This window comes from Callithrix jacchus, chromosome 14 (genome assembly GCF_049354715.1).
Source record: "Callithrix jacchus isolate 240 chromosome 14, calJac240_pri, whole genome shotgun sequence".
Taxonomy (NCBI): Eukaryota; Metazoa; Chordata; class Mammalia; order Primates; family Cebidae; genus Callithrix; species Callithrix jacchus.
In genome coordinates this window covers 91,294,493-91,318,324 of record NC_133515.1, presented here as the reverse complement: position 1 = coordinate 91,318,324, position 23,832 = coordinate 91,294,493, and the positions used below count along the sequence as shown (strand labels likewise).

Sequence of the window (23,832 nt, the reverse complement as noted above, 5' to 3'; positions counted from 1 at the left end):
GCCCCAGACACCCTCGTCACCCCCGTGGCCTGGATGGAGCAGGGGACGGCCAGCGAAGGCGCGGGGTGGAAGGGGAGCGGCGACGAAAGTGCGAGTTGACTGGGAATCCCCGACCTACCCGAGGCTGACACTTAACTAGAATCACACTTTTCATGGCTGTAAAAATGAGAATGACAGCTGTGATAAAAATTGATCTGTGCGCTATCTGGAACGTGGTGAGCTTAAGAAGAAAACGGGGGGTTGGGGGTGGGCGGGAGGAACACCACGCTAGAACCCTGCGTCTTTAAACAAAGCGAGATAGGGTCGTTTCCTATCCCCTTAGCCAGATCTAAGGCGGAATCAAAGAATGAGTTCCCTATAGGAGCCGCCTCTATCTCTGTCCCTTGCCCCCGGCCCGCTTAAGAATTAAGAATACAAAAAGCTGAACCCAAATATACGACATTTATAATTTAACTTTCAAAGAAAAAAAATTAAGCCACACAATTCATATGAAAATCTCTATTGCAGGCCGGGTGTGGTGGCTCACGCCTGTAATGCCAGCACTTTCAGAGACCAAGGTGGGTGGATCACCCGAAGTCAGGAGTTCAAGACCAGCCTGACCAACCCTGTGAAACCCCGTCTCTACTAAAAATACAAAAGATATCTGGGTATTGTGACGGGCACCTGTAATCCCAGCTGCTCGGGAAGCTGAGGCTTGAGAATTACTTGAACCCAGAAGACGGAGGTTGCAGTGAGCCGAAATCATCCCGCCACTGCACCCCAGCCTGGGCGACAGAGTCAACCCTGTCTCAAAAAAAAAAAAAGAAAAGAAAAAGAAAGAAAGAAGAGAAAAGCTCGGCTGTAAAGTAGGAATTAGGTTCATTTCAAAAAGTCATGGTACATTAGATATAGCCTAATATTTATTGCACAGAAGTTTATTAAACTTTATTAAACCAAAAAATTGAAGACTCGAGAAAAGTTTTGAAAATGACCAAATGGCATAAAAATTAGAGTATTCTGACCGTCTACGCTCCCAATTGTTCCAGAAAACTGTATGACACTGGGAATGGGTATAGTTTTTCTGTTCGGGAAGCAGTATGGATTCCAGAATAGATAAATCCTCTGACACAATTTGCATACCACACCCTCTCCTGGACACTTCACCTACCACCTAGAGCTGACTTCTTAATGGGTGTGGATTCCTTGTAATGGAACCACACCTGGATTTTCCTGGGTCAGGTAGCTATCAGGTCGTTGAGCAGAATAAACCAGTATCAATTCCTGAGGAAAGAGGCTGGTTTAGGCCAGGTACTGTAGTTCACATCTGTATTCTCTGCACTTAGAGGCGGAGGCAGAACAATGGCTTGAGACTAGGAGTTGGAGACCACCCTGGGCAACATAGTGAGATGCTCTCTCTACTAAAAAGATGAGAGAGAAACAGGATCTCGCTCTGTCACCCAGGCTGGAGTGCAGCAGCATAACCACTGCTCACTGTAGCCTCCACCTCCTAGGCTCAAGCAATCCGCCTGCCTCAGCCTCCCGAGTAGCTGGAACTACAGGTACCTGCCACCACCACCACCCAGGCTAATTATTTTGTTTTTTGTAGAGACAAGGTCCCCCTATGTTGCCCAGGCTGCTCTCTAACTCCTGGGCTCAAGTGATCCACCCACCTCAGCCTCCCAAAGTGCTGGGATTAGAGGTGTGAGTCACCAGGCCAGCCAAAAAAATTCTGTTAATTAGCTGGGTGTGGTGCCTGTGGCTCAAGCCACTCCTGAGACTGAGGCACCATCAATCTCTTGAGCCCAGAATGTCCAGATTGCAATGAGCCAAGTTTATGCCACTGTACCCCAGCCTGGGTGACAGAGTAACACCCTGTCTCAAAAAAGATTTTTTAAAAAAGGCTAGTGTCCGGCAGAGGTGTGTGGTATGCAAACTATACACAAAGGATTTGTGTGCTTTCCTCCTTTTTTTTTTTCTGTGTTTTTGTTTTTGTAGTCCTAAATTGGGAAGACCAGGTTACCATAACCTATATCATTTACTATCAACAAATGTTAACTCTAAAACTTATTCCTTGAGAATTCGTAACAACACACTGATCAAGAGGTTTACAGCCTGAATTCACCAAGGCTAATAGGTATGAAGACCCTCAGGACAATAACTTAGGTTAAATAGACTTGAGTCAAAAGTGATCTTAAGCAAGCAGAAGCAAACGTCAATCATCTCTGACAGAATATACCTCCAACAGAAGGCACAAAAATAAAGTCCAATCAATATGATTCACAGTAAAAATAGAAAATCACAAAACACAAAAGAATCATCATGACAGCCAGCAAAAAAATAGTCAACAGAATGAGAACCACAGATTTATATTCAGATAATTAATATAAATAATGAAGATGGAAGGAATTATACCTAGTGCTACTGAAAACTAGACATAATTATTAATATAAAATAAGTTATTGTATATTATTTGTACATAATATACAATTATGTAAAAAAAGAAAAATACGTTAAGTTATTGTATATGAATACCTGTTATTGTATATTATGTACATTATTTGTAAATTATGTAAATTATTTGTACATAATATACAATAACTTAGGTATTCATATACAATAACTTAACGTATTTTTCTTTTTTTCTTTTTTTTTTTTTTTTTTTTTTTTGAGATATGGTTTCGCTCTTGGCCAGGCTGGAGTGCAATAGCAGGATCTTGGCTCACCGCAACCTCTGCCTGCAAGGTTCAAGTGATTCTCCTGCCTCAGCCTCCTGAGTAGCTAAGATTACAGGCGTGTAACCATGCCTGGCTAATTTTTTGTATTTTTAGTAGAGACAGAGTTTCTCCATGTTGGTCAGGCTGGTCTCAAACTCCCGATCTCAAGTGATCCACCCACCTCGGCCTCCCAAAGTGCTGGAATTACAGGATGAGCCACCACTCCTGTCCTGTATATTTCAAAATAACTAAAATAGTGAGTTTGGAATATTCCTTGAGCCCAGGAGTTCAAGACCAGCCTGGGCAACATAGTGAGAACTTGACTCTATAAAAACTTTTTAAAATAGCCAGGCATGGTGGCATGCTCCTATTTTCCTAGCTACTCAGGAGGCTGAGGTAGGAGGATCATGACCCCAAGAGGCAGAGGCTGCAGTGAGCCATGTTAGTGCCACTACAGTCTAGCCTGGGTAACAGAGTGAAAACCTTTCTCAAAAAAAATTAACAACTGTTATATAGCCATAGTAATTTAAAATTAAATAAATAAAGAAGATATTAGAACTAATGAGCAAAAAATGACAAAACAAATTTTAAAAGAATGAAATAGATCTTATAAAAATAAAAAGAGGGCCGGGTGTGGTGGCTCACACCTGTAATCCCAGCACTTTGGGAGGCCAAAGCGGGTGGATCACGAGGTCAAAAGATCAAGACCATCCTGGTCAACATGGTGAAACCCCATCTCTACTAAAAATACAAAAATTAGCCGGGCGTGTGGGCCGATGCCTGTAGTCCCAGCTATTCAGGAGGCTGAGGCAGGAGAATCGCTTGAACCCCAGGAGGTGGAGGTTGCAGTGAGCCAAGATCGCACCACTGCACTCCAGCCTGGTGACAAAGCAAGACTCCATCTCAAAAAAAGAAAAAGAATAGGCCAGGCACAGTGGTTTATGCTTGTGATCCCAGCACTTTGGGAGGCCAAGTCGGGTAGATCACCTGAGGTCAGAGTTTGAGACCAGCCTGACCAACATGGAGAAACTCCATCTCTACTAAAAATACAAAATTAGCTGGACGTGGTGGCTCATGCCTGTAATCCCAACCATTCAGAAGTCTGAGGCAGGAGAATTGCTTGAACCCAGATGCAGAGGTTGTGGTGAGTCGAGATCGCACCATTGCGCTCCAGCCTGGGTAACAAGAGTGAAACTCCATCTCAAAAAAATAAAATAAAAAGAATAAAATATTAAACATGCCACCAAAAGCAAGAGCCATAAATTAGTTGGACATGATGTAAGTACCTGTAGTCCCAGCTACTCAGGGGACTGAGGCAGAAGGATCACTTGGGCCTAGGAGTTTGAGGTTGTAGTGAGCCTTCGTCACTCCACTGCGCTCCAGCCTGAGCAGCAGGGCAAGACCCTGTTTCAAAAGAAAAGACAAACAAAACAAAACAAAGCTATACTTCCAAAGGGACTAAAGTGAGATACTGCAAGTCTATAGGGAGGCCAACAGCAAAGAGATGATCCTGATTTGGTAGGTGTAGGATGCAATCCATGGAACTGCATCTTTAAGATCCATAAAACATTTTGAGAAACACTAAATCAAGAGGCAAAATCAAAATTGTTGACATTAGGCTGGGTGTGGTGGCTCACGCCTGAAATCCCAGCACTTTAAGAGGTCGAGGGGGACAGATACCTGAGGTTGGGAGTTTGAGACCAGCCTGGCCAACATGGTGAAACCCCATCTCTACTGCAAATACAAAAATTAACTGGGTGTGGTAATACAGGCCTGTAATCCCAGCTACTCAGAAAGCTGAGGCAGGAGAATTGCTTGAACCCGGGAGACAGAGGTTGCAGTGAGCCAAGATTGCACTACTACATTCCACACTCCAGCCTGGGCAACAGAGCAAGATTATGTCTCAAAAAAAAAAAAAAAATTGTTGACCTTAGAATTATGCACTATTCAATGTGATTACTAGCCACATGTAGTTATTTAAATTTAAAAAATTAAAAATTCATCCCCTCAGTCACACTACCATGTTTCAAATATTCAATACACAAATGTTGCTAAGTAGCCAATGGTTGGACAATGCAGAAACAATTCCATCATCACAGAAAATTCTGCTGAACAGTGCTGACCTAGATACTCATCTCAAGGGAACGAAATCTCAAAGATGATCACTTGGTTTCTATTCTGAACTGGATGGTTGGTGGGCTACCAATTGGGAAAGAGGATGCAGGATGAGGAGCAGATTGCTGAGTGCCACCTATCATCCTTCTACGTCAATTCAAAAAGCATTCACTGACCTCTATTAGGCACCTGTGAAATAGCTACTGTGAAAAGTGCTCTAGAGAACATCTAATAAATAAATTACTCAGTCTGTACCCTTAAGGAACTTACAGTCCTGTTTGGGTGTTTGCACTTATAACTAAAACACCAACACAGAAATAAATTAGAAAAAGAGCAAACTAAACAAGTAATAGAAGTAATACAGCAAGTAATAGAAGGAAATAAAGAATAGAGTGGAGATAAATATAGAAGAGAAGCAAGGCTGGATGTGGAGGCTTATGCCTGTAATCTCAGCACTTTGGGATCCCAAAGTAGATGGATTACCTGAGGTCAAGAGTTCAAGAACAGCCTGGCCAACATGGCAAAACCCCGTCTCTACTGAAAATATGAAAATTACCCAGGCATGGTGGTACACACCTGTAATCCCAAATACTTGGGAGGCTAAAGCAGGAGAATTGCTTGCACCTGAAAGATGGAGATTGCAGAGAGCCGAGATTGCACCCATGCACTCCAGCCTGGGTGACAGAGCGAGACTCCATCTCAAAAAAAAAAAAAAAAAATCCCCAGCAAAATACTAAGAAACCAAATGCACTAGCATAGTAAAAGATTATACACCATGACCAAGTGATGAATTGATCCCCAGGGGGATTTATTCCAAGACCATTCTATGGGAAAAGGACAATCTCTTCAGCAAATGGTGCTGAAAAAGCTGGATGTCCATATGCAAAAGAATAAAGTTGAACTCTTATCATACACCATACACAAAAATCAAAATGGAGCAAACACTTAAATGTCAGAGCTAAAGTTATAAAATGTTTAGAAAAAAACATAGAAATCTTCATGACGTTGGATTTGGCAATAGTTTCTTCGATATGACACCAAAAGTATAGCAAAAACAAGAATACATTAATTTGACTGAAATTTTAAACTTTTGTGTATCAAAGGATACTAACACCAGAATGAAAAGACAATTCACAGGATGAGAGGAAAGATTTGCAAATCACATATCTGATAAGGTATTACTATCCATAATATATATATTTTAAAATCCAAAACTCCTGTAACTCAACAAAAACAAAACAAAACAAAAAACCCTATTTGAAAATTCACAAAGAATTAAATAGGTATTTCACCAAAGAAAATATACAAACAGCCAATAGGCACATGAAAAGATATTCAACATCACTATTCATCAGGGAAATGCAAATCAAAATTACAATGAGATACCACTTTGTACGCAATTAGGATGGCTATTATAAACACACGTACATATACACACACACAGAAAATAACAAGTGTTGGGAGGATATAGAGAAATTGGAAAACAGATACATTGCTGGTAGGAATGTAAGATGGTGCTGCCATTTGAAAAACAATATGACGCCGGGCACAGTGGCTCATGCCTATAATCCCAGCACTTTGGGAGGCTGAGGCGGGCGGATCATGAGGTCAAGAGAGCAAGACCATCCTGGCCAACAGGGTGAAACCTCATCTCTACTGAAACTACAAAAATTAGCTGGGTGTGGTGGTTTGCACCTGTAGTCCCAGCTACTTGGGAGGCTGAGGCAGGAGAATCGCTTGAACCCGGGAGGCAGAGATTGCAGTGAGCCAAGATTGTGCCACTGGACTCCAGCCTGGTGACAGAGCGAGGTTCGGTAAAAAGAAAGGAAGGAAGGAAGGAAGGAAGGAAGGAAGGAAGGAAGGAAGGAAGGAAGGAAGGAAGGAAGGAAGGGGAAAAGAAAAGAATTCTGCTAAGTGAAATAAGCCAGATACAAAAGAACAAATATTGCAGGATTCCATGTACATGAGGTATCTAGAATGGGCAAGTTCCTAGAGACAGAAAGTAGAATAGGTTATGCATGGTGGCTCCCACCTGTAATCCTAGCACTTTGGAAGGCCAAGATGGGAAAATTGCTTTGAGTCCAGGAGTTTGAGACCAGGCTGGGCAACATGGTGAAATCCCATCTCAAAACAAAACAAAACAAAAAAACAGAAAAGAAAATGAAGTAGAATAGAGGTTACCATGTGGGGATGGAGGGAGACTATCTCAAAAAAAAAGAAAGATGGAGGGAGACTATCTCAAAAAAAAAAAGAAAGAAAGAAAAAGAAAAACACACAGATAATATCATATTCAATGAAGAAAGACTGAAAGCTTTTTTTCTAAAATTAGGAACAAGGCAAAGACACCCACTCCCATCATTTATTTATGTATTTGTTTGTTTATTTCTTTTCTTTTTTCTTTTTCTTTTCTTTTCTTTTCTTTTTTTTTTTTTTTTGAGGCAGAGTCTTGCTCTGTCTCACAGGCTGGAGTGCAGTGGTGTGATCTCAGCTCACTGAAACCTCTGCCCCTTGGGTTCAAGCGATTCTCCTGCCTCAGCCTCCCAAGTAGCGGGGATTACAGGCACCCACCACCAGGCTCAGCTAATTTTTGTATTTTTGGTAGAGATGGGGTTTCACCATGTTGGACAGGCTGGTCTCGAAATCCTGGCCTCAAGTGATACACCCACCTTAGCCTCCCAGAGGGCTGGGATTACAGCTGTGAGCTACCATACCCAGCCTCATAATTTCTTTTTTTTTTTTTTAATTTTAACTCTAGTAATGGGGTATCACTATGTTGCCCCAGGTTGGTCTCAAATTCCTGGGCTCAAGCAATTCTCCTGCCTTAGCCTCCTAAAGTTCTGACATTACAGGTTTGAGCCACCACACCCAGACTCATCATTTCTAATTCAACATTGTACTGGAAGTTCTAGCTAGAGCAATTAGGCAAGAAAAATAAATAAAAGGCATCCAAATTAGAAAGAAATAAAACTGAGGCCAAGTGTGGTATCTCATACCTGTAATCCCAGTGCTTTGGGAGGCCCAAGAAGGAGGGAGGATAGCTTGAGGCCAGTCAGGGGTTGGAGACCAGCCTGGGCAATACAGTGACACCACATCTCCACACAAAAAAATTTTTCCCCTCCTTCCCCCCGCAAAAAATTTAATTAGTTGGGCATGGTGGCACACATCTGTGGTCTTAGCTACTCAGGACATCGTGATGGGAGGATCACTTGAGCCCAGGAGTTTGAGATCAACCTGGGTAACATAAGGATACCCCATCTCTAGCAAATGATTAGAGCTAATAAATGAATGCAGTAAAGTTGTTAGATACAAGATCAACACACAAAATCAGTGGTATTTTCAAATACTGGCAATAAAACATCCAAAAAGGAAATAAATCAATTCCTTTTACAATAGCATCAAAAAGAATAAAATACTTTGAAATATATTTAACTGGCTGGGCGCAGTGGCTCACACCTGTAATCCCAGCACTTTGAGAGGCCGAGGTGGGTGAATCACAAGGTCAGGAAGTCTAGTTGAGACCAGCCTGGCCAACATGGTGAAACCTCATTTCTACTAAAGACACAAAAGAAAAAGAAACAATTAGCCAGGCATGGTGGCACACACCTATAATCCCAGCTACTGGGGAGGCCAAGGCAGGAGAATTGCTTGAACCCAATTGGCAGAGGTTGCAGTGAGCTGAGATCTCGCCATTGCACTCCAGCGTGGGCAACAGGGCAAGACTTTGTCTCAAAAAAAAAGAAGAAGAAGAAAAGAAAAGAAATATATTTAACCAAGGAGGTATAAGACTTGTACACCAAAAACCATAAAACACTACTGAAAGAAATTAAAGAAGGTCTATGTGTTGTCATGTATTGCTTGATGATGAATGTACCTTCTGAGAAATGTGTCCCTAAGTGATTTAATCATTGTGTAAACATCACAGAGTGTACTTACACAAACCTGAATTGTCTAGTATACTACACATATAGGCAATATTCATAGCCTTGCTCCTGGGCTACAAGCCTAGACAGCACATTACTGTATTGAATACTGTAGACAACTGTAACACAATGGTAATATTTGTATATCTAAACATATGATGCAGTAAAAATACGGCCTTAAAATCTTATGTGACCACCATCATATATGCTGTAAGTCATGGACCAAAAGGTTGTTATGTGGCACATGACTGTATGGAAAAATATTCATGCTTAAGGATTTGAAGACTTAATATTGTTAAGATATCAATGCTCCTCAAGTTGATCTACCAATTCAAAGAAACCTCTGTCAAAATCCCAATGCCCCCCCTTTTAATGTTTTTAACAGAAAGGGAAAAGCTGAGCTAAAAGTCATAGGAAATTGCAAGGGACAAAACAATCTTGAAAAACAAGAACAAAGTGGGAGGTGTGATTTCAAAACCTACTACAAAGCTACAGTAAGCAAAACGATAAGGTGGTTTGATTTCAAAATCTACTACAAAGCTACAGTAAGCAAAACAGTATGGTGCTAGCATAAAGATAAGTTACATAATCAATGGAGTCGAATTGAGAGTACAGAAATAAACTTATACATCTATAGTCAATTAATTTTTGACAAGGGAAGAATCCTCTCTTCATTAAATGGTGCTGGGACCAAAAATTAGAAGAGCTCTCACAGAAGGGTCAAAGAAAAGTCTCTTTGCCCAAAGGGATCAAATTGGGCTGGCTTTACTTAGTTCAGCGGTTACTTCGACAATGCTTTCTATGGTGGAAAAACCCAAAGGGATCAAATTAACTCTTTACTGTGCTCCAAAAGCACTGACATTTGAAGTCACCACAGGCTCCGGAAATCGCTGAGCAGGAGATGAGGGGGTGGGGGATGGGAACTGGCATGGGTCTGTAAGTGAGGATCAATCTCAATCTGAGTTCCAGCACTAAAGACTAACAAATAAATCCCGATTTAGGCAAGCCGAGACTTTATTCGGAACGGATTATTGCAACGGGGGTAGGGGGGAAATGGACTATTGCAGTAAGGGCGGAGAACTACTGCAATGGGAAAAAGGACTGTTGCAATAGGAAGAATGCTGGACTATAAAATAAAAAACAAATCTGGATATACGTAAGGAGAGATTTCAGTGTAAGAGATCCAAGAAAAGGGAAAGAAACGATTGCAATTGAGAGTGGGGTTTGGGGGAGGCTACTGCAACCGGGAGAACCCTCCAACCATGAGATCTGCAGCGATCTCCTGGGTCAGGCAGAAAAGGGGTTTCCTTTTACAGAGAGAAGAGAACCGGGCTAGAAAGACCCGGGTGTGGGGAGGTGGGGAGAAGAGTGGAGGGTGGCAGCGAAGAGACTACACAGAGAATGTTTTCCTTGGGGTCCGCCTATTTTCGGGCGGTGGTCGAGGAGGGGTGGTCGCTGGCTGCCGCTGAGGCTCGGCCACCTTGTAGAGGCCCGGGGAGAGCTGCTTCACTAAAGTCCGGTCAAGTCAAGGCAGCTGGCATTTGTCCACATCGTGAGCACAGGCAGGTCAGCTAATCATTTGTGAGGCGGAGAACTGGAATTTAGAGGGTTTGGGCCTGACTTTGTCGCAGCTAACTACGGGGGCATCCTTGAGTCGTGACTAAGTCTTATGGGAAAGGGCGTTTGCGTGCAGTAAGTCCTATTAGGAACAAAGCGGTGTGGGGATGTCTTCAACGTCGCTGTCCAGGACCGCAGGGCTCAGGTCAAGTTCCACATTGTCAGAATGCTGGGACGTCCCTCCCCGGCTTCAGAGGCTGAGGAGGTACCCGGGTAAACACACGCTGGGTTCTCCGGTGAGCACACACCAAGGTCCCTGTGTCTCCCGCGCCCAGGGAAGAGGCAGCCAGCCGCTCGGCCTGCTGCGGGAAAGCGCCGCGGCCATTAGCGCAGTTCTCAACCGGGCCTGAAGCGCCGGAACGCAGTAAGCCCCGCCCCTCGGCGCGCCCCCGCGCCCGCGCGGGCTCCTCCGGTCTGCGCGGAGTCGCCGTCGGCGCGCGCTGGGCGCCCGACAGAGACTGTGAGAGGTGGGCGGGATCTCAGAGGCGCGGCGGTGGAATCTGAGGAGGTTTGGGGCGGCGGCGCTCCGGGACTGAAGGGCTCTGGCCAAACGGGGCCCGCGGCCAAACGGTGCCCTCGGCGCCTGAGCTGAGTGAGGCTGAGGCCCGGAGGCCGTGCCCGGAGGTGAGGGTCCTGGGGCCGCGCCGCGTCCGGCGGGGTGAGGGCGGGGCAGGGTGGCTGCCTGCCGGGTAGGGTCGAGGGGTCGTCTGCTGTGGCCGGGCCGCCGCTGCTCGCCGTTGTGGGGGAAGTCTCGCTCCCGAGGGCCGCGCGTCTGCGACTCGGGAAGGGGCGCAGGCGGCAGAGCCGGGGCCAGGCTCCCGCCCCGACGAGGTGAGCGGCGACCCTGGGCCCTTGACTCTGCCTGCGGGTTGACTCGCGAGCTCGCGGAAGGCGCAGCTCGGGGTTCTCTCGAAGGGCTTTCCGAAACTTCGAGTTATGCGAAACACAATGTTTCCATTTTCAAAGGCGAACGCTGCACGATTGCACTCCAGTGCTACAAAGTATGCCTGTTAGTGACTTCACCCTCTCCCACCACTCACTTTCTCTGATGTTTTGAAGGTCTGGTGTTCGCTGATTTCACATTTCCTTCCTTTCTTCTTTGTGCCTTTTTTCCCTTTTCGCTGCCAGTAATAAAATAGTTTATTACTTGTCAGCAGTGATGAACGTTCGTGTGGCGTCCAGCGTTGGTTCCTATGTACGTAATTTGAGATAAGTAAACACAGGAAACTGCTGGTTTCTTTTAATGCGAATGCAGAAAAGAACGTGGTATAAAGTCTGACCGGTTGTAGTTTGTTTATAGCGGGGAAACTAAAAGTTCATGTTGTGTCTTCTGTCTAAATATGCTGAAAGTCGGATTTATTTAAAAGGCAATTAAATTCAGCGAATACAGAGCATCTTTGTATAATACTAATGTTAGTGCTGGGCACTGGTGGCGTCCAAACATGAGTAAAAAATGTGTTTAGGAGGTGGAAGTGGTTAAGCACAGTGAATGATACGAGGCTGAATATTCAGTCCAGTATTAATGGGAGCTCACACTTACGGAGCAGTTGTTCTCAGTTGGGCGCTGTGGAGAGTATTTTATGTGCATTTTCATTTAATAATGATTAATTACTTAGCATATACTTCCTTTACTATTTTATAATTCAAAAAAAAATTTTAGTACCTATTATGTTGTGAGTGCCAAGGATATGATAGTGACAATTACAGACTTGGCCCTTAGACTATTCAGTATCATTGGGCAAAACAGATATTAAGCAAATAATCAGGGCCCGACGCTGTGGCTCACGCCTGTAATTCCAGCACTTTGGGAGGCTGAGGCGGTCGGATCACCCAAAGTCAGGAGTTCGAGACCAGTCTGGCCAACATGGTGAAACCCGGTCTCTCTTTACTGAAAATGCAAAATTAGCTGGGCATGGTGGTACATGCCTGTAATCCCAGCTACTCGGGAGGCTGAAGCAGTGTATCGCTTGAACCCGGAAGGTGGAGGTTGCAGTGAGCCTAGATGGTGCCACTGCACTCCAGCCTGGGTGACAGAGCAAGACTCTGTCTCAAAAAATAAAATAAATAATCACAAATAAATGCCAGTAAGCCAAGACGGGCTAAAAACGAAGGACGTAAGGTGTTTTTGAGAGAAGGTAACATGGGGACTTATCCCAGCTGGGGAAATCAGGGAAGGTTTTCCTAGGAAAGTAATCTTTGAGCTCAGATATTAGGGATAAATAGGAATTAGGGGGAAATGCCTCCCAAAGGAGAGAAGAAAGGCTCAGGCAAAGGCAGTTGATGACGCAGAGGCTAGGGAAGATGGTCATTTCAGGAACTTCAGCATTTGGTGTGTGGGAAGCAAAAGGGTGCTGTGGTAAAGTAGGTTAGGGCCAGAGAGATGATGCAGGACTTTTTTTTTTTTTAATGTGGAGTCTCTGTCACCCAGGCTGGAGTACAGTGGCGCCACTCACTGCAATCTCCACCTCCCAGGTTAAAGCCATTCTCCTGTCTCAGCCTCTGAAGTAGCTGTGACTACAGGCACATGCCACCATGCCCGGCTAATTTTTGTATTTTTAGTAGAGGCGGGGTTTTTCCATGTTGGCCAGGCTGATCTCAAACTCCTGATATCAGGTGATCTGCCCACGTTGGGGTAAGTCAGCACACCAAAGGAGATTGTATTTAAAATGGCTTTGCACATCTGTCCAGACCAGAACCCAAGATGGCTATACTCTTGCTGAGATATGTTTGTCCTCATTGCCTCCAAGCCCACTTTAGCCCTGAGCTCTGTATCAGAAATGCTGTTCCTTTGGGAACCACAGCCAAAGAAGAGATGGAGTGGTTGGTCCATCTGCCACCGTGCACTGGTATTGCTTTGAGTGCAGGGGTCTCTTTTTGGCATGTCAGCCCTGTTTTTCCCTGGGAACTGTGAGTCTTATTTGGAACTCATGAAGTCCCTGTGTCTGGAGTTAGCACTGATTCACACAGCTAAGTTTGCACCCTCTCATGTATCATACCTGACATGGGATCCGACACTTGATGTGGAACCTGGAAAAAGGCCTGAAGATTCCCCAGCTATACCAGTTTGGAGTGGTTGTCCTGGTTCTTACTATGTTGTTCTCTGTAGGGCTGGCAGCCATGTGAAGAACAGAGATTCCCAGCATCATCTTCCTACACGTTATTGCATTCACCCATCTTTCTGTTTGTCCCTCTTATCCCCAGCCTGGGAAAAGTTCTTCTTCTTTGTTTAGATTGTTTTGTGCTTTTAGATCCCCTTGGAGCAATAGAGTACCTTGTAGATCATAATAGTGGAAAAAGGTCTAGTTTTCCCCTTGTTTCTCAAGAGGAGTGGCTGCAAAAACTCCCCTTTTTGCCCACAGTTTGCCTACTCCAGGTCTAGAAGCAGTTTTTCTCTATCCATATTGGGCTTTGATTTGTGCTGAGGGTCAGGTTTTGGCTCCTTCTTCCTGAGACAGTGGAAACAATGCCAGGCCAGCTCTGTGGCTTCTGCCCTGGGGACTGGGGGTGAGACATTGTATGCCACTGCCTGTGGGTTGCTGGCTTAAAGGACAGTTCTGTTCATTGGAGAGCCCAGGCCATTAACACCTATGCAATGCTATTGAAAGAAAAGAGTTGGGAGTGGAGGGGGATTAGTTTATCCTAGCTAGAGGGAGATGAAGAGGGCTAGTTAGTTCTTGGAGCAGCAGCTTCTTTGAGGAGAAAATATATAGCTTTTGACACAAGACAAAGATCCAGAAAATTAGCATTGAACATATTAAAGGTTATTTCTTTTCTTTCTTTCTTTTTTATTTATTTTTTTTGCATTTTCAGAAAAACCTTAATTTTATGCTTTCTTATCCAAGTCATGTACCATTTTTTTTCCTGAAATTGGATTAAAATACTCATTTAAAAAAAGGGAGGGGGTTGCTTTGCAAGTTAGGATAACATTTCAGTATGGAGGCCTGGAATGAGAATGTCTTGGTCAGCTGTGGAATGACTCAGTAAGTAATCTTGCCAGTCTCTGCTGAAGTATCACCTTTCCCATAGGATTTTCTCATTTAAATTACTGTTGTCACTACCACTTTGGTCATTGGAGTATATAACTATCCCATTAACAATTTTTCTAGGAAAGGACAAAAATATATTTTTTTCATTACTATGATTACAGCTAAAATGAGCTGAAACTTTCAAAAATATTTCATTTTCTATCACTTAGTATGTAGTAAACCAGAATTCATAAAATATACAAATGAACTGTCTTTTTAGTATTTGGTTCAAATGCTATCATAGTTAGGTTGCTCTTGGAGGCTTGAGGGCCTAACCACATTCCATAGAAGATCTAAGTAAAAGGAACCCAACATGGAAATGTGATCCATTGGTTTCTTTTCCCTTGTGTTTAATACCTGGAATGGCCTTATACTTAAAAAGAAACTTAAGGTTCTATATAAAGATAGCATGTCTGGTTGTATATTTAGATTATGGATTTGTATCAATACCTTCATACAAATCCATAATCTAAAAAAAAATGACTAGTTTTTTCTTTTTTTCTCCTCAAATTCCTTTTGACCATAGAATATTTGTTTATAAAACTAAGTAAAATTGGTAATATGGATTTTTTTTTTTTTTTGAAAGATGGAGTCTTACTCTGTTGCCAGGCTGGAACAGAGTGGTACAATCTCGGCTCACTGGAACCTCCTCCTCCCGGGTTCAAGCAATTCTACTGCCTCAGCCTCCCAAGTAGCTGAGATTACAGGCACCTGCCACCACGCCCAGCTAATTTTTGTGTTTTTAATAGTGACGGGTTTCACCATATTAGCCAGGCTGGTCTCAAACTCCTGACCTCAGGTGATTCATCTGCCTTGGCCTTCCAAAGTGTTGAGATTTTGTATTTTTCATAGAGATGGGAGTCTTACTATGTTGCTCAGGCTGGTCTGGCACTCCTAGCCTCAAGCAGTCCTCCTACCTTGACATCCCAAAATGCTGAGATTACAGGCTTGAGCCACCATGCTGGCCTGTTTATTTAATTTTAAAATTGTAAAAAAGTCATTTATTTTTTTCTTCCTTCTCATAGTCAGTTTGGTTATGTTTTCCTTAGTTACTCACCCTAGATACCTCAGTTAAATAAAACAGACCTTGATTTTTCTTTACTTGAATTTTGACAGTTTGGACAACTGATAACTTTAATTGTACAATTGGCAATTCATAACGATTGTCTATGTATCACCTCACATAGCACTTCTGTGTACTGCACTACTTTTTCTGTGTGCTCACATTGCTTTTAAGCCATGAGTCAACCAAATGTGATATGCAGCTCTTGATTGTTGTTGTTGTTATTTACAAAGTACTGTTTATTCTAGACATAATACATCTTTTTTAGTCATTACTTTAAATGTGAATTCACATTACTTTTCACAGCTTCAAATTTATGATTTATAGAGTAAGAGGCAAATTATATTCCATGAGGACCCAAGTCTTTGAAATTACTGCTATTCTTAGATTATTAAGAGTAATTTTCTGATAGAGCAAAAGTATTTTCTTTAAAAAAAATGAATAAAATGGCAGTATAACACTCTAGGTATATATATTTTTAAGGTAGAGTTTTTTTATCCCAATTTTTATTATAAAAATTTTCAAATATATATAAAAATGGAGAGAACAGTAAACTCTCATGTCAACCCATTACCCAGCTCAATGATTATCAAGTCGTGGCCATTTTGATTTTAATTATATTCCATCCCCCAATCCACTTGTTTGATGCAAATTCTGTTCATAGTATTTATCAGTCAATATTTCAGTGTGTATCTAAAGCAATTACTTTAAAAAATGTACAGCTACAGTCCCATCGTCACACCTTAATTTTTTTTTTTTTTTTTTTTTGAAACAGAGTTTCGCTCTTGTTGCCCAGGCTGGAGTGCAATGGTGCGATCTTGGCTCACCACAACCTCCGCCTTCTGGGTTCAAGCAATTTTCCTGCCTCAGCCTCCCAAGTAGCTGGGACTACAGGCATGTGCCACCATGCGTAGCTAATTTTTGTATTTTTAGTAGGGACAGGGTTTCACCATGTTGACCAGGATGGTCTCGATCTCTTGACCTCGTGATCCACCCACCTCACACCTTAAAAATTAATCATTACTCCAAAATGACATCAGGTACCCCATCAGTATTCAGATGGTACAAATTCTTTCATAACTTATTTTACCATTGATTTATTTAAATCAAAACCTATATGTGGTCCACATATTGTAATACAGTGATCCATTTCTGAAATATTTAAATAATCTATCATCTCTTTTTTCTCCCTAGTAATATATGTGTTGAAAAAAAATGGATCATTTTTTCCTGAAGAATTTTCCACATTCTGGGCTTTGTTGGTTGCATTCTTGTGATCTGATTACACTCCTCTGTGCCCTATATTTCCTGTAATCTAGTAGTTAGATCTGGAGGCTTGAATGGATTCAGATTCACCTTTTTGGCAAGAAGAGATAGTGGTACAAGCTTTCACACTGAGGTGTGTGGTTTTTTTTTTTGCCTGGCTATCTCTGTGATGTTTGCAGCCATTGATATGCCTAGATTCATTATTGCATTAGAAGTTGCAAATAGGAGATATTCTAATTCAGTAATTCATCTTCATTTACCTGGATTCATGTATAAAGGAAACTTTCATTAACTCTTTGGTTATTCAGAGATAGTTCAAAGAAGAAAGACAGTATATATATTTTATTCTTAATCTTATTTATCAGTTTTCAGTATAATAAGTTGGTGCCCTAGTATTCTCAAAAGATGACCAGTGAGTTTGTTTTGTTTCCTTTTAATGAGTATCATTATGAAGTGATATTTGATGTGTTTCAGTTCAGGTAGGTTTTTTTTTTTGGTCCCATTTTTTCTTTTTTTCTCTTTAGGTAGGGTCTCACTCTGTCACTCAGGCTGGGGTGCACTGGTGTAGTCATGGCCTGATAAAATCACTGCAGCCTCAACCTCCCAGGCTCAAGAGATCTCCCCACCTCAGCCTCACATATAGCTAGGACTACAGCTATGTGCCACTATGCTTCACTAATTTTCGTATTTTTTGTAGAGACATGGTCTCACTCTGTTGCCCAGGCTTGTCTCAAACTCCTGGCCTCAAGCAGCCCTGCCTTGGCCTCCCAGAGTGCTGGGATTACAGGTTTGCACCACTACACCAGCTGATCCCATCTTTGGGCCAATAGTACCCTCCTCAAATTTACTTTTGAATCTTTTTTGACACTAATCCATAATGTCAAGATATGCCAAGTGCAAAGTAGACATTTTTTGATCCAGAACTGGAATCACGTATTTTTCCAGGAAACCTTGATTCCTTTTAGTGAGAAATGGTATTAGTATTCCAACAAATCTGGGTGCTAGAAGTGCTTATTTTTATTGGATGCTTATTGCTTTGGAGACTTTTTAATGAGCAGAGCTAGTATGTATTTTTTTTTTAAAAGAGGAAATACGGCATGAGATTTTACTGATATTTCCAATTAAAATTTTTAAATGACAGGAATTTCACTTCTTTGATTTTTATATTGTTATTTATTCTTACTCTTAAAAAAAAAGTTTTGCTTTTTGGCTGGGCATAGTGACTCACACCTGTAATTCCAACACTTTGGGAGGCTGAGGCAGGTAGATCAACTGAGGTCAGGAGTTTGAGACCAGCCTGGCCAACATGGCAAAATTCTTTCTCTACTAAGAATACAGAAATTAGCCAGGTGTGGTGGTGAATGCCTGTAATCCCAGCTACTCAGGAGGCTGAGGCAGGAGAATTGTGTGAACCCAGGAGATGGAGTTGCAGAGAGCTGAGATCACCCCACTGCACCCCTGGGCAACAGAGTGAGACTCCATTTCAAAAAAAAAAATCTTGGTTGGTAAATATCATAAAAACCATGATCATTATACCATAGTATCATAAAAACAATACTTGATCATTATATGATAGTATCATAAAATGATGATTAGTATTCACAATACTCATATATTATGAATAATGTGATTACTAGAAACTGTATTTACCCCCTTCAGGTTTATCTAACTTGGATATCCAGTCAAATTACTAAATTACTCTGGTTTTTGTTGTTGTTTTTCTGTTTATTTATGTATTTTTGAGACAGAGTCTTACTCTGTCACCCAGGCTGGAGTCTAGTGGCACAATCTTTGCCAACTGCAACCTCTGCTTCCTGGGTTCAAGCAATATTCATGCTTCCGCCTCTCAAATAGCTGGGATTACAAGCATGCACCACCATTCCCATCTAATTTTTCTATTTTTAGCAGAGAAGGGGTTTCGCCACATTGCCCAGGCTGGTCTCGAGCTCCTAGCCTCAGGTGATCTGCCCACCTGAGCCTCCCAAAGTGCTTCGATTACGGGTGTGAACTACTGCGCCTAGCAAATTACTCTGTTTTAAAGTTATTTGAAATAGTTCCTCTGTGTGGTTTTGCCACCAACTTGATCAGTTCCGTTCCATTTGTTTTATTTTGACTTTCCATTTTAGAGGCTTTTTTTTGGTTTTGTTTTTTTCTTTGTTTTTTGAGACGGGGTGCTGCTTTGTTGTCCAGGCTAGAGTGCAGAGTGGCATGATCATGGCTCACTGCAGCCTTGACTTCCTGGGCTCAGGTGATTCTCCTGCCTCAGCCTCCCAAGAGGCTGGGACTACCAGCGTGTACCAGCATGCCTAGCTAATTTTTTGTAGAGATGGGTTTTTGCCATGTTGCCTAGGCTGGTCTCAAACTCGTGAGCATAAGCAATCTGCCTGCCTTGGCCTCCCAAAGCACTGGGATTACAGGTGTGAGCCACCACCCCCAGCCCAATTCTTTTATTTTATTTTATTTTAAAGAGATGAGATTTCACTATGTTGCCCAGGCTTGTCTCAAACTTCTGACCTCAAGCAGTCCTTCTTCCTCAGCCTCTTGAGTAGCTGGGATTATAGGTGTGAGCCACTGTACCCAGCTATATTAATCTTTTATTTATAGTGTCAGTTCCAAATATTTTTTCTTAGTTTGTTGTTTGTCTTCTTTGTTTTAAATTTTTTTTTCATTTTACACGATAGCTCTCAGATCTTATACCTTTTTTTTTTTTTTTGAGACAGAGTCTTGCTCTGTCGCCAGGCTGGAGTGCGGTGGCGCAATCTCCACTCACCACAGTCTCCGCCCCCCAGGTTCAAACGATTCTCCTGCCTATGCCTCCCGAGTAGCCGGGACTACAGGCATGCACCACCATGCCCAGCTAATTTTTGTATTTTTAGTAGAGACGAGGTTTCACAGTGTTGGCCAGGATGGTCTCAATCTCTTGACCTTGTGATCTGCCCGCCTCAGCTTCCCAAAGTGCTGAGATTACAGGCATGAGCCACTGCGCCTGGCCTCTTATACATTTTTTATTGTATAAGATATATCAGTTTTTTTCTTATTCCTTCGGATTTGAGTTATAGGAAAGTTGTCTTCTCTTCCAGGTTATTTTCAGGTTTGTTTTTTTTTTTTGAGATGGAGTCTCGCTCTGTTGTCCAGGCTGGAGTGCAATGGCGTGATCTTGGCTCACTGCAGCCTTAGCCTCCCAGGTTCAAGCGATTCTCCTGCGTCAACCTCCTGAGTAGCTGGGATTGCAGGCTCATCCCACCACACCTGGCTACTTTTTGTATTTTTAGTAGAGATGGGGTTTTACCATGTTGGTCAGGCTGGTTTCGAACTCCTGACCTCGTTATCTGCCCACCTCAGGCTCCCAAAGTGCTGGAATTACAGGCATGAGCCACCACGCCTGACCTCTTCCAGGTTATTTAAAAAAAATTTTACTATGTTTTCTTAACTTAAATAGTTAAGAGTTAGCTCTTCGTTTTTTTCAATTTAGCTAGACACAGTGGCGTGTGCCTATAGTCCAGCTACTCTGGAGGCTGAGGTGAGAGGGCCACTTGAAACCAAGAGTTTGAAACCAGCCTAGGTAACATAGTGAGACTGGGTTTCCAACAACACTTTAAACAAAAAATTAGCGGCGTGCACCCATTGTTCCAGCTACTCAGGAGGCTGAGGCAGGAGGATCACTTGAGCCCAGGAGTTTGAGCTGTAGTGCATTATGATCGTGCCTGTGAATAGCCACTGCATTTCAACTTGGGCAACATAGCTAGTCTCTGTCTCAAAATAAAATAAAATAAACATTTTTTATTGTGAGAAAACATAGATAACATAAGATTTGCCATTTTAATCATTTTTAAGAGTACAATTCTGTGACATTAATTACATTCACAGTGTTGTACAACCATCACTACTGTTCATTTCCAAGACATTTTCATCACCCCAAACAGAAACTCTATACCCATTAACTGCTCATTCCTCACTCATCTCAATCCCTAGTAACCTCTATTCTACTTTCTGTCTTTATCAGTCACCTATTCTAGATATTTTATATGTATGGAATCATAAAGTATTTGTCCTTTTGTGTTTGACTTTTTTATTCATGTAGCACCACGTTTTCAACGTTCATCCATGTTATAGTATGTATCAGAATTTCACTCCTTTTGAAGCTGAATAATACTCCATTGCTTATATACACCACATTTTGTTTATTCATTCATCTGTTAATGGATACTTGAGTTGTTTCCACCTTTTGGCTATTGTGAATATCACTGTAGCCACCAAACTCTTTTCCTCAGCAGCGATATTTCACATTCCCACCAGCAGTGTACCAGGGTTCCAATTTCTTTACAACCTTGCCAACACTTGTTTTCTGCTTTTTGTTTCTTTTTAGTAGCCATCCTAATGAGTGTGAAGTAGTATCTCATTATGGTTTTGATATGTATTTTCTAGGAACTATTGATTTTGAGCATCTTTTCATGTGCTTATTAGCCATTTTTATTTCTTCTTTGGAAAAATGTCTATTCCCACAAGTCCTTTACCCATCTGTGCATTTTTTTGTTTGTTTGTTTTTATTTTGTTGTGCATTTTTTATAAGAGACAGATTCTTGCTCTGTTGTCCAGGTTGGAGCATGGTGACATGATCATGGCTCACTGCAGCCTCAAATTCCCTGACTCAAGTGATCTCCTGCCTCTCAGCCTCCCGAGTAGCTAGGAATACAGGAGTATGCCACTGTGCCCAGCTTTTCTATCATTTTAACATTGCCCTTTTCTTAATTTCATCATTCCCTTGGATGCTGTAACCCTTCTTTGACTATTTTCTAGGTTCTGATAAAGTTGGTTCTAAGAGTTTCTAATTGTTTTTTGATTTTTTGGGGGTGGGTAGGGGAACAGGTGCCTGGACCTATCTGTTTTTCCATTTTGCTGATATCACCCTCGATTTTAATTTTCCTTTTTCTTTTTCTCCCATTCTCTTTCAACAGAAGTTTAAACATTTTAAATCTTGTATATGTAATCTCATCTCATTTAATGAAGGAGGTACATTCTGAAAAGAGCTTCATTAGGCAATTTTGTCATTGTGTGAATATCATGAAATGTATTTACACAAACCTGATAGTATAGCCAACTATACACACAGGCTGTATGATGTAGCCTATTACTCTTAGGCTACAAACCTGTACAGCATGTTATTATACTGAATACTGTAGGCAATTATGATATAATTATAACTATTTGCATATCTAAACATATCTCAGCATAGAAAAAGTACAGTAAAAATATACTGTTATAATCTTATGGGACCATCTTTGTATATCCAGTCCATTGTTGACCAACATGTTGTTACACAGCATATTACTGCATTTGGAATGTATTTTGGTTATGGTAATATCACCTTACTATTGAATTTATTAAAGGGTTCATTTCAGGCTGGAGTGCTGTGGCACAGTCTTGGCTCACTGCAACTTCTGCCTCCCAGGTTCAAGTAATTCTCATGCCTCAGTGTCACCAGTAGCTGGAATTACAGGTGTGCATTACCATGCCAAGCTAATTTTTGTATTTTTGGTAGAGATGGGGTTTCGTCATGTTGGCCAGGCTGGTGTCGAACTCCTTACCTGAAGTGATCTGACTGCCTTGGCCTTCCAAAGTGCTGGGAGTATAGGCATTACCGCCATAACTGGCCTCATTGTTTTTATTAAAAATAATAATAATAGTATAGACTCACATACTTTTGTTTTATTCAATGGCGCATAATCCACTAGTGTTATTATTTTTTTAGATGTTAATTTCCCAAATTTAGCCAATGAGAGCCCCTTCAGAGTGGCTTTGGGGTCACTTTTTCTTTTCTTTTTAATTTAATTTATTATTATTATTATTATTTTTCAGACAGAGTCTTACTCACTCTGTTGCCCAAGCTGTAGTACAGTAGTGCAATCTTGGCTCACTGCAAGCTCCTCCTCCTGGGTTAAAGTGATTCTCCTGCCTCAGCTTCCCAAGTAGCTGGGATTACAGGCGCATACTACCACATCAAGCTAATTTTTTAAATTTTTAGTACAGATGGTGTTTTGCCACCACATCCCTAGCCTTTGGGGTCCTTTGATATATACTTTTTTTTTTTTGAGCCTGTCTCCCAGGCTGGAGTGCAATGGCGTGATCTTGGCTCACTGCAACCTCCGCCTCCTGGGTTCAAGCGATTCTCCTGCCTCAGCCTCCCAAGTAGCTGGGATTACAGGCGCCTACAACCACATCCAGCTAATTTTCTGTATTCTTAGTAGAGACAGGGTTTTATGATGTTAGCCAGGCTGGTCTCAAACTTCTGACCTCAGGTGATCCGCCTGCCTCTAGACCTCCCAAAGTGCTGGGATTAAAGGTGGTAGCTGGGTGTGAGCTACCCAGCTTCATCATAAGTTTTAAGAAATCTTTCTTTTCTCAGATTATCAGACTTGAAAATGTATTTTCTAACATTTCTTTATTTTGTAGATGAAAATGACAGCTTTGAGCTTGCTCACTTTTTCTTTAGACCCTTCTAAGTGCTACTTTAGGACTACATGGTAACTTAAATGTTAGAAAATATTGATATGTACATAGGAATAAATTTGTTTAAAACACTAAAATGAGAACTTTAGCTTTTATTTCTTTTTACTTTTACAGTAAGGCAAAAGAGAATGAAAGACGTAGATAACCTCAAAAGTATAAAAGAAGAATGGTAAGTTAATTCAAACTGTGAATTGCTTTGTTAATGCCTTTGTTAATATCGTTCTCTATTTTTATTATAGTTCATTGGCAGAGATAGTAAAGTGTATTTTAATTGTGTATGACTACTTCAGTAAATATGTGCTATTTTGAAGTAATTTTTTTTACCATGGCTGCATTGAACAGATTTTAGTGAAGTTACTTGAATGTTTTTTGTTATTAATTTTAAAAAGTTAAATTATGAATGTTCATGCATTGCCTCTGTTATTTAAGAAATTAAATAACTATTTACCTCATTAGCCTCTTGTGAGAATACTATTTTGGTGTCATAGTGAAAATATGGTTTTGGAGTCAGATAAACCTAGGCTTGAATTCCATCTCTGCCTTGTATTACTCTCTGGCCTTTGGGCAACTTAGGTAAATTCTTTGAGCCTCAATATCTCATCTATAAGATGAGGCTATAAATAACT

General features: G+C 41.6%; 1 protein-coding gene and 1 pseudogene across 3 annotated transcripts in view; both read left to right on the top strand.

Moving 5' to 3' along the window:
- The first annotated feature begins 10,448 nt into the window (after positions 1-10,448).
- UBXN2A (UBX domain protein 2A) overlaps positions 10,449-23,832 on the top strand; it is a 51,038-nt gene continuing 37,654 nt past the window's right edge. Inside the window, exons 1-2 of one of the 3 annotated variants that reach the window (XM_035273088.3) lie at positions 10,449-10,581; positions 23,321-23,375. In XM_035273088.3, the coding sequence (XP_035128979.2) occupies positions 23,335-23,375 (41 nt within the window). In that variant the 5' untranslated portion in view covers positions 10,449-10,581; positions 23,321-23,334. Of the gene's footprint in view, positions 10,582-10,826; positions 11,177-23,320; positions 23,376-23,832 lie in introns of those variants that run through there. The other 2 variants (XM_035273087.3, XM_078349869.1) reach the window with 2 other exon arrangements.
- Positions 12,898-13,607, top strand: LOC144579347 (succinate dehydrogenase cytochrome b560 subunit, mitochondrial pseudogene; annotated as a pseudogene).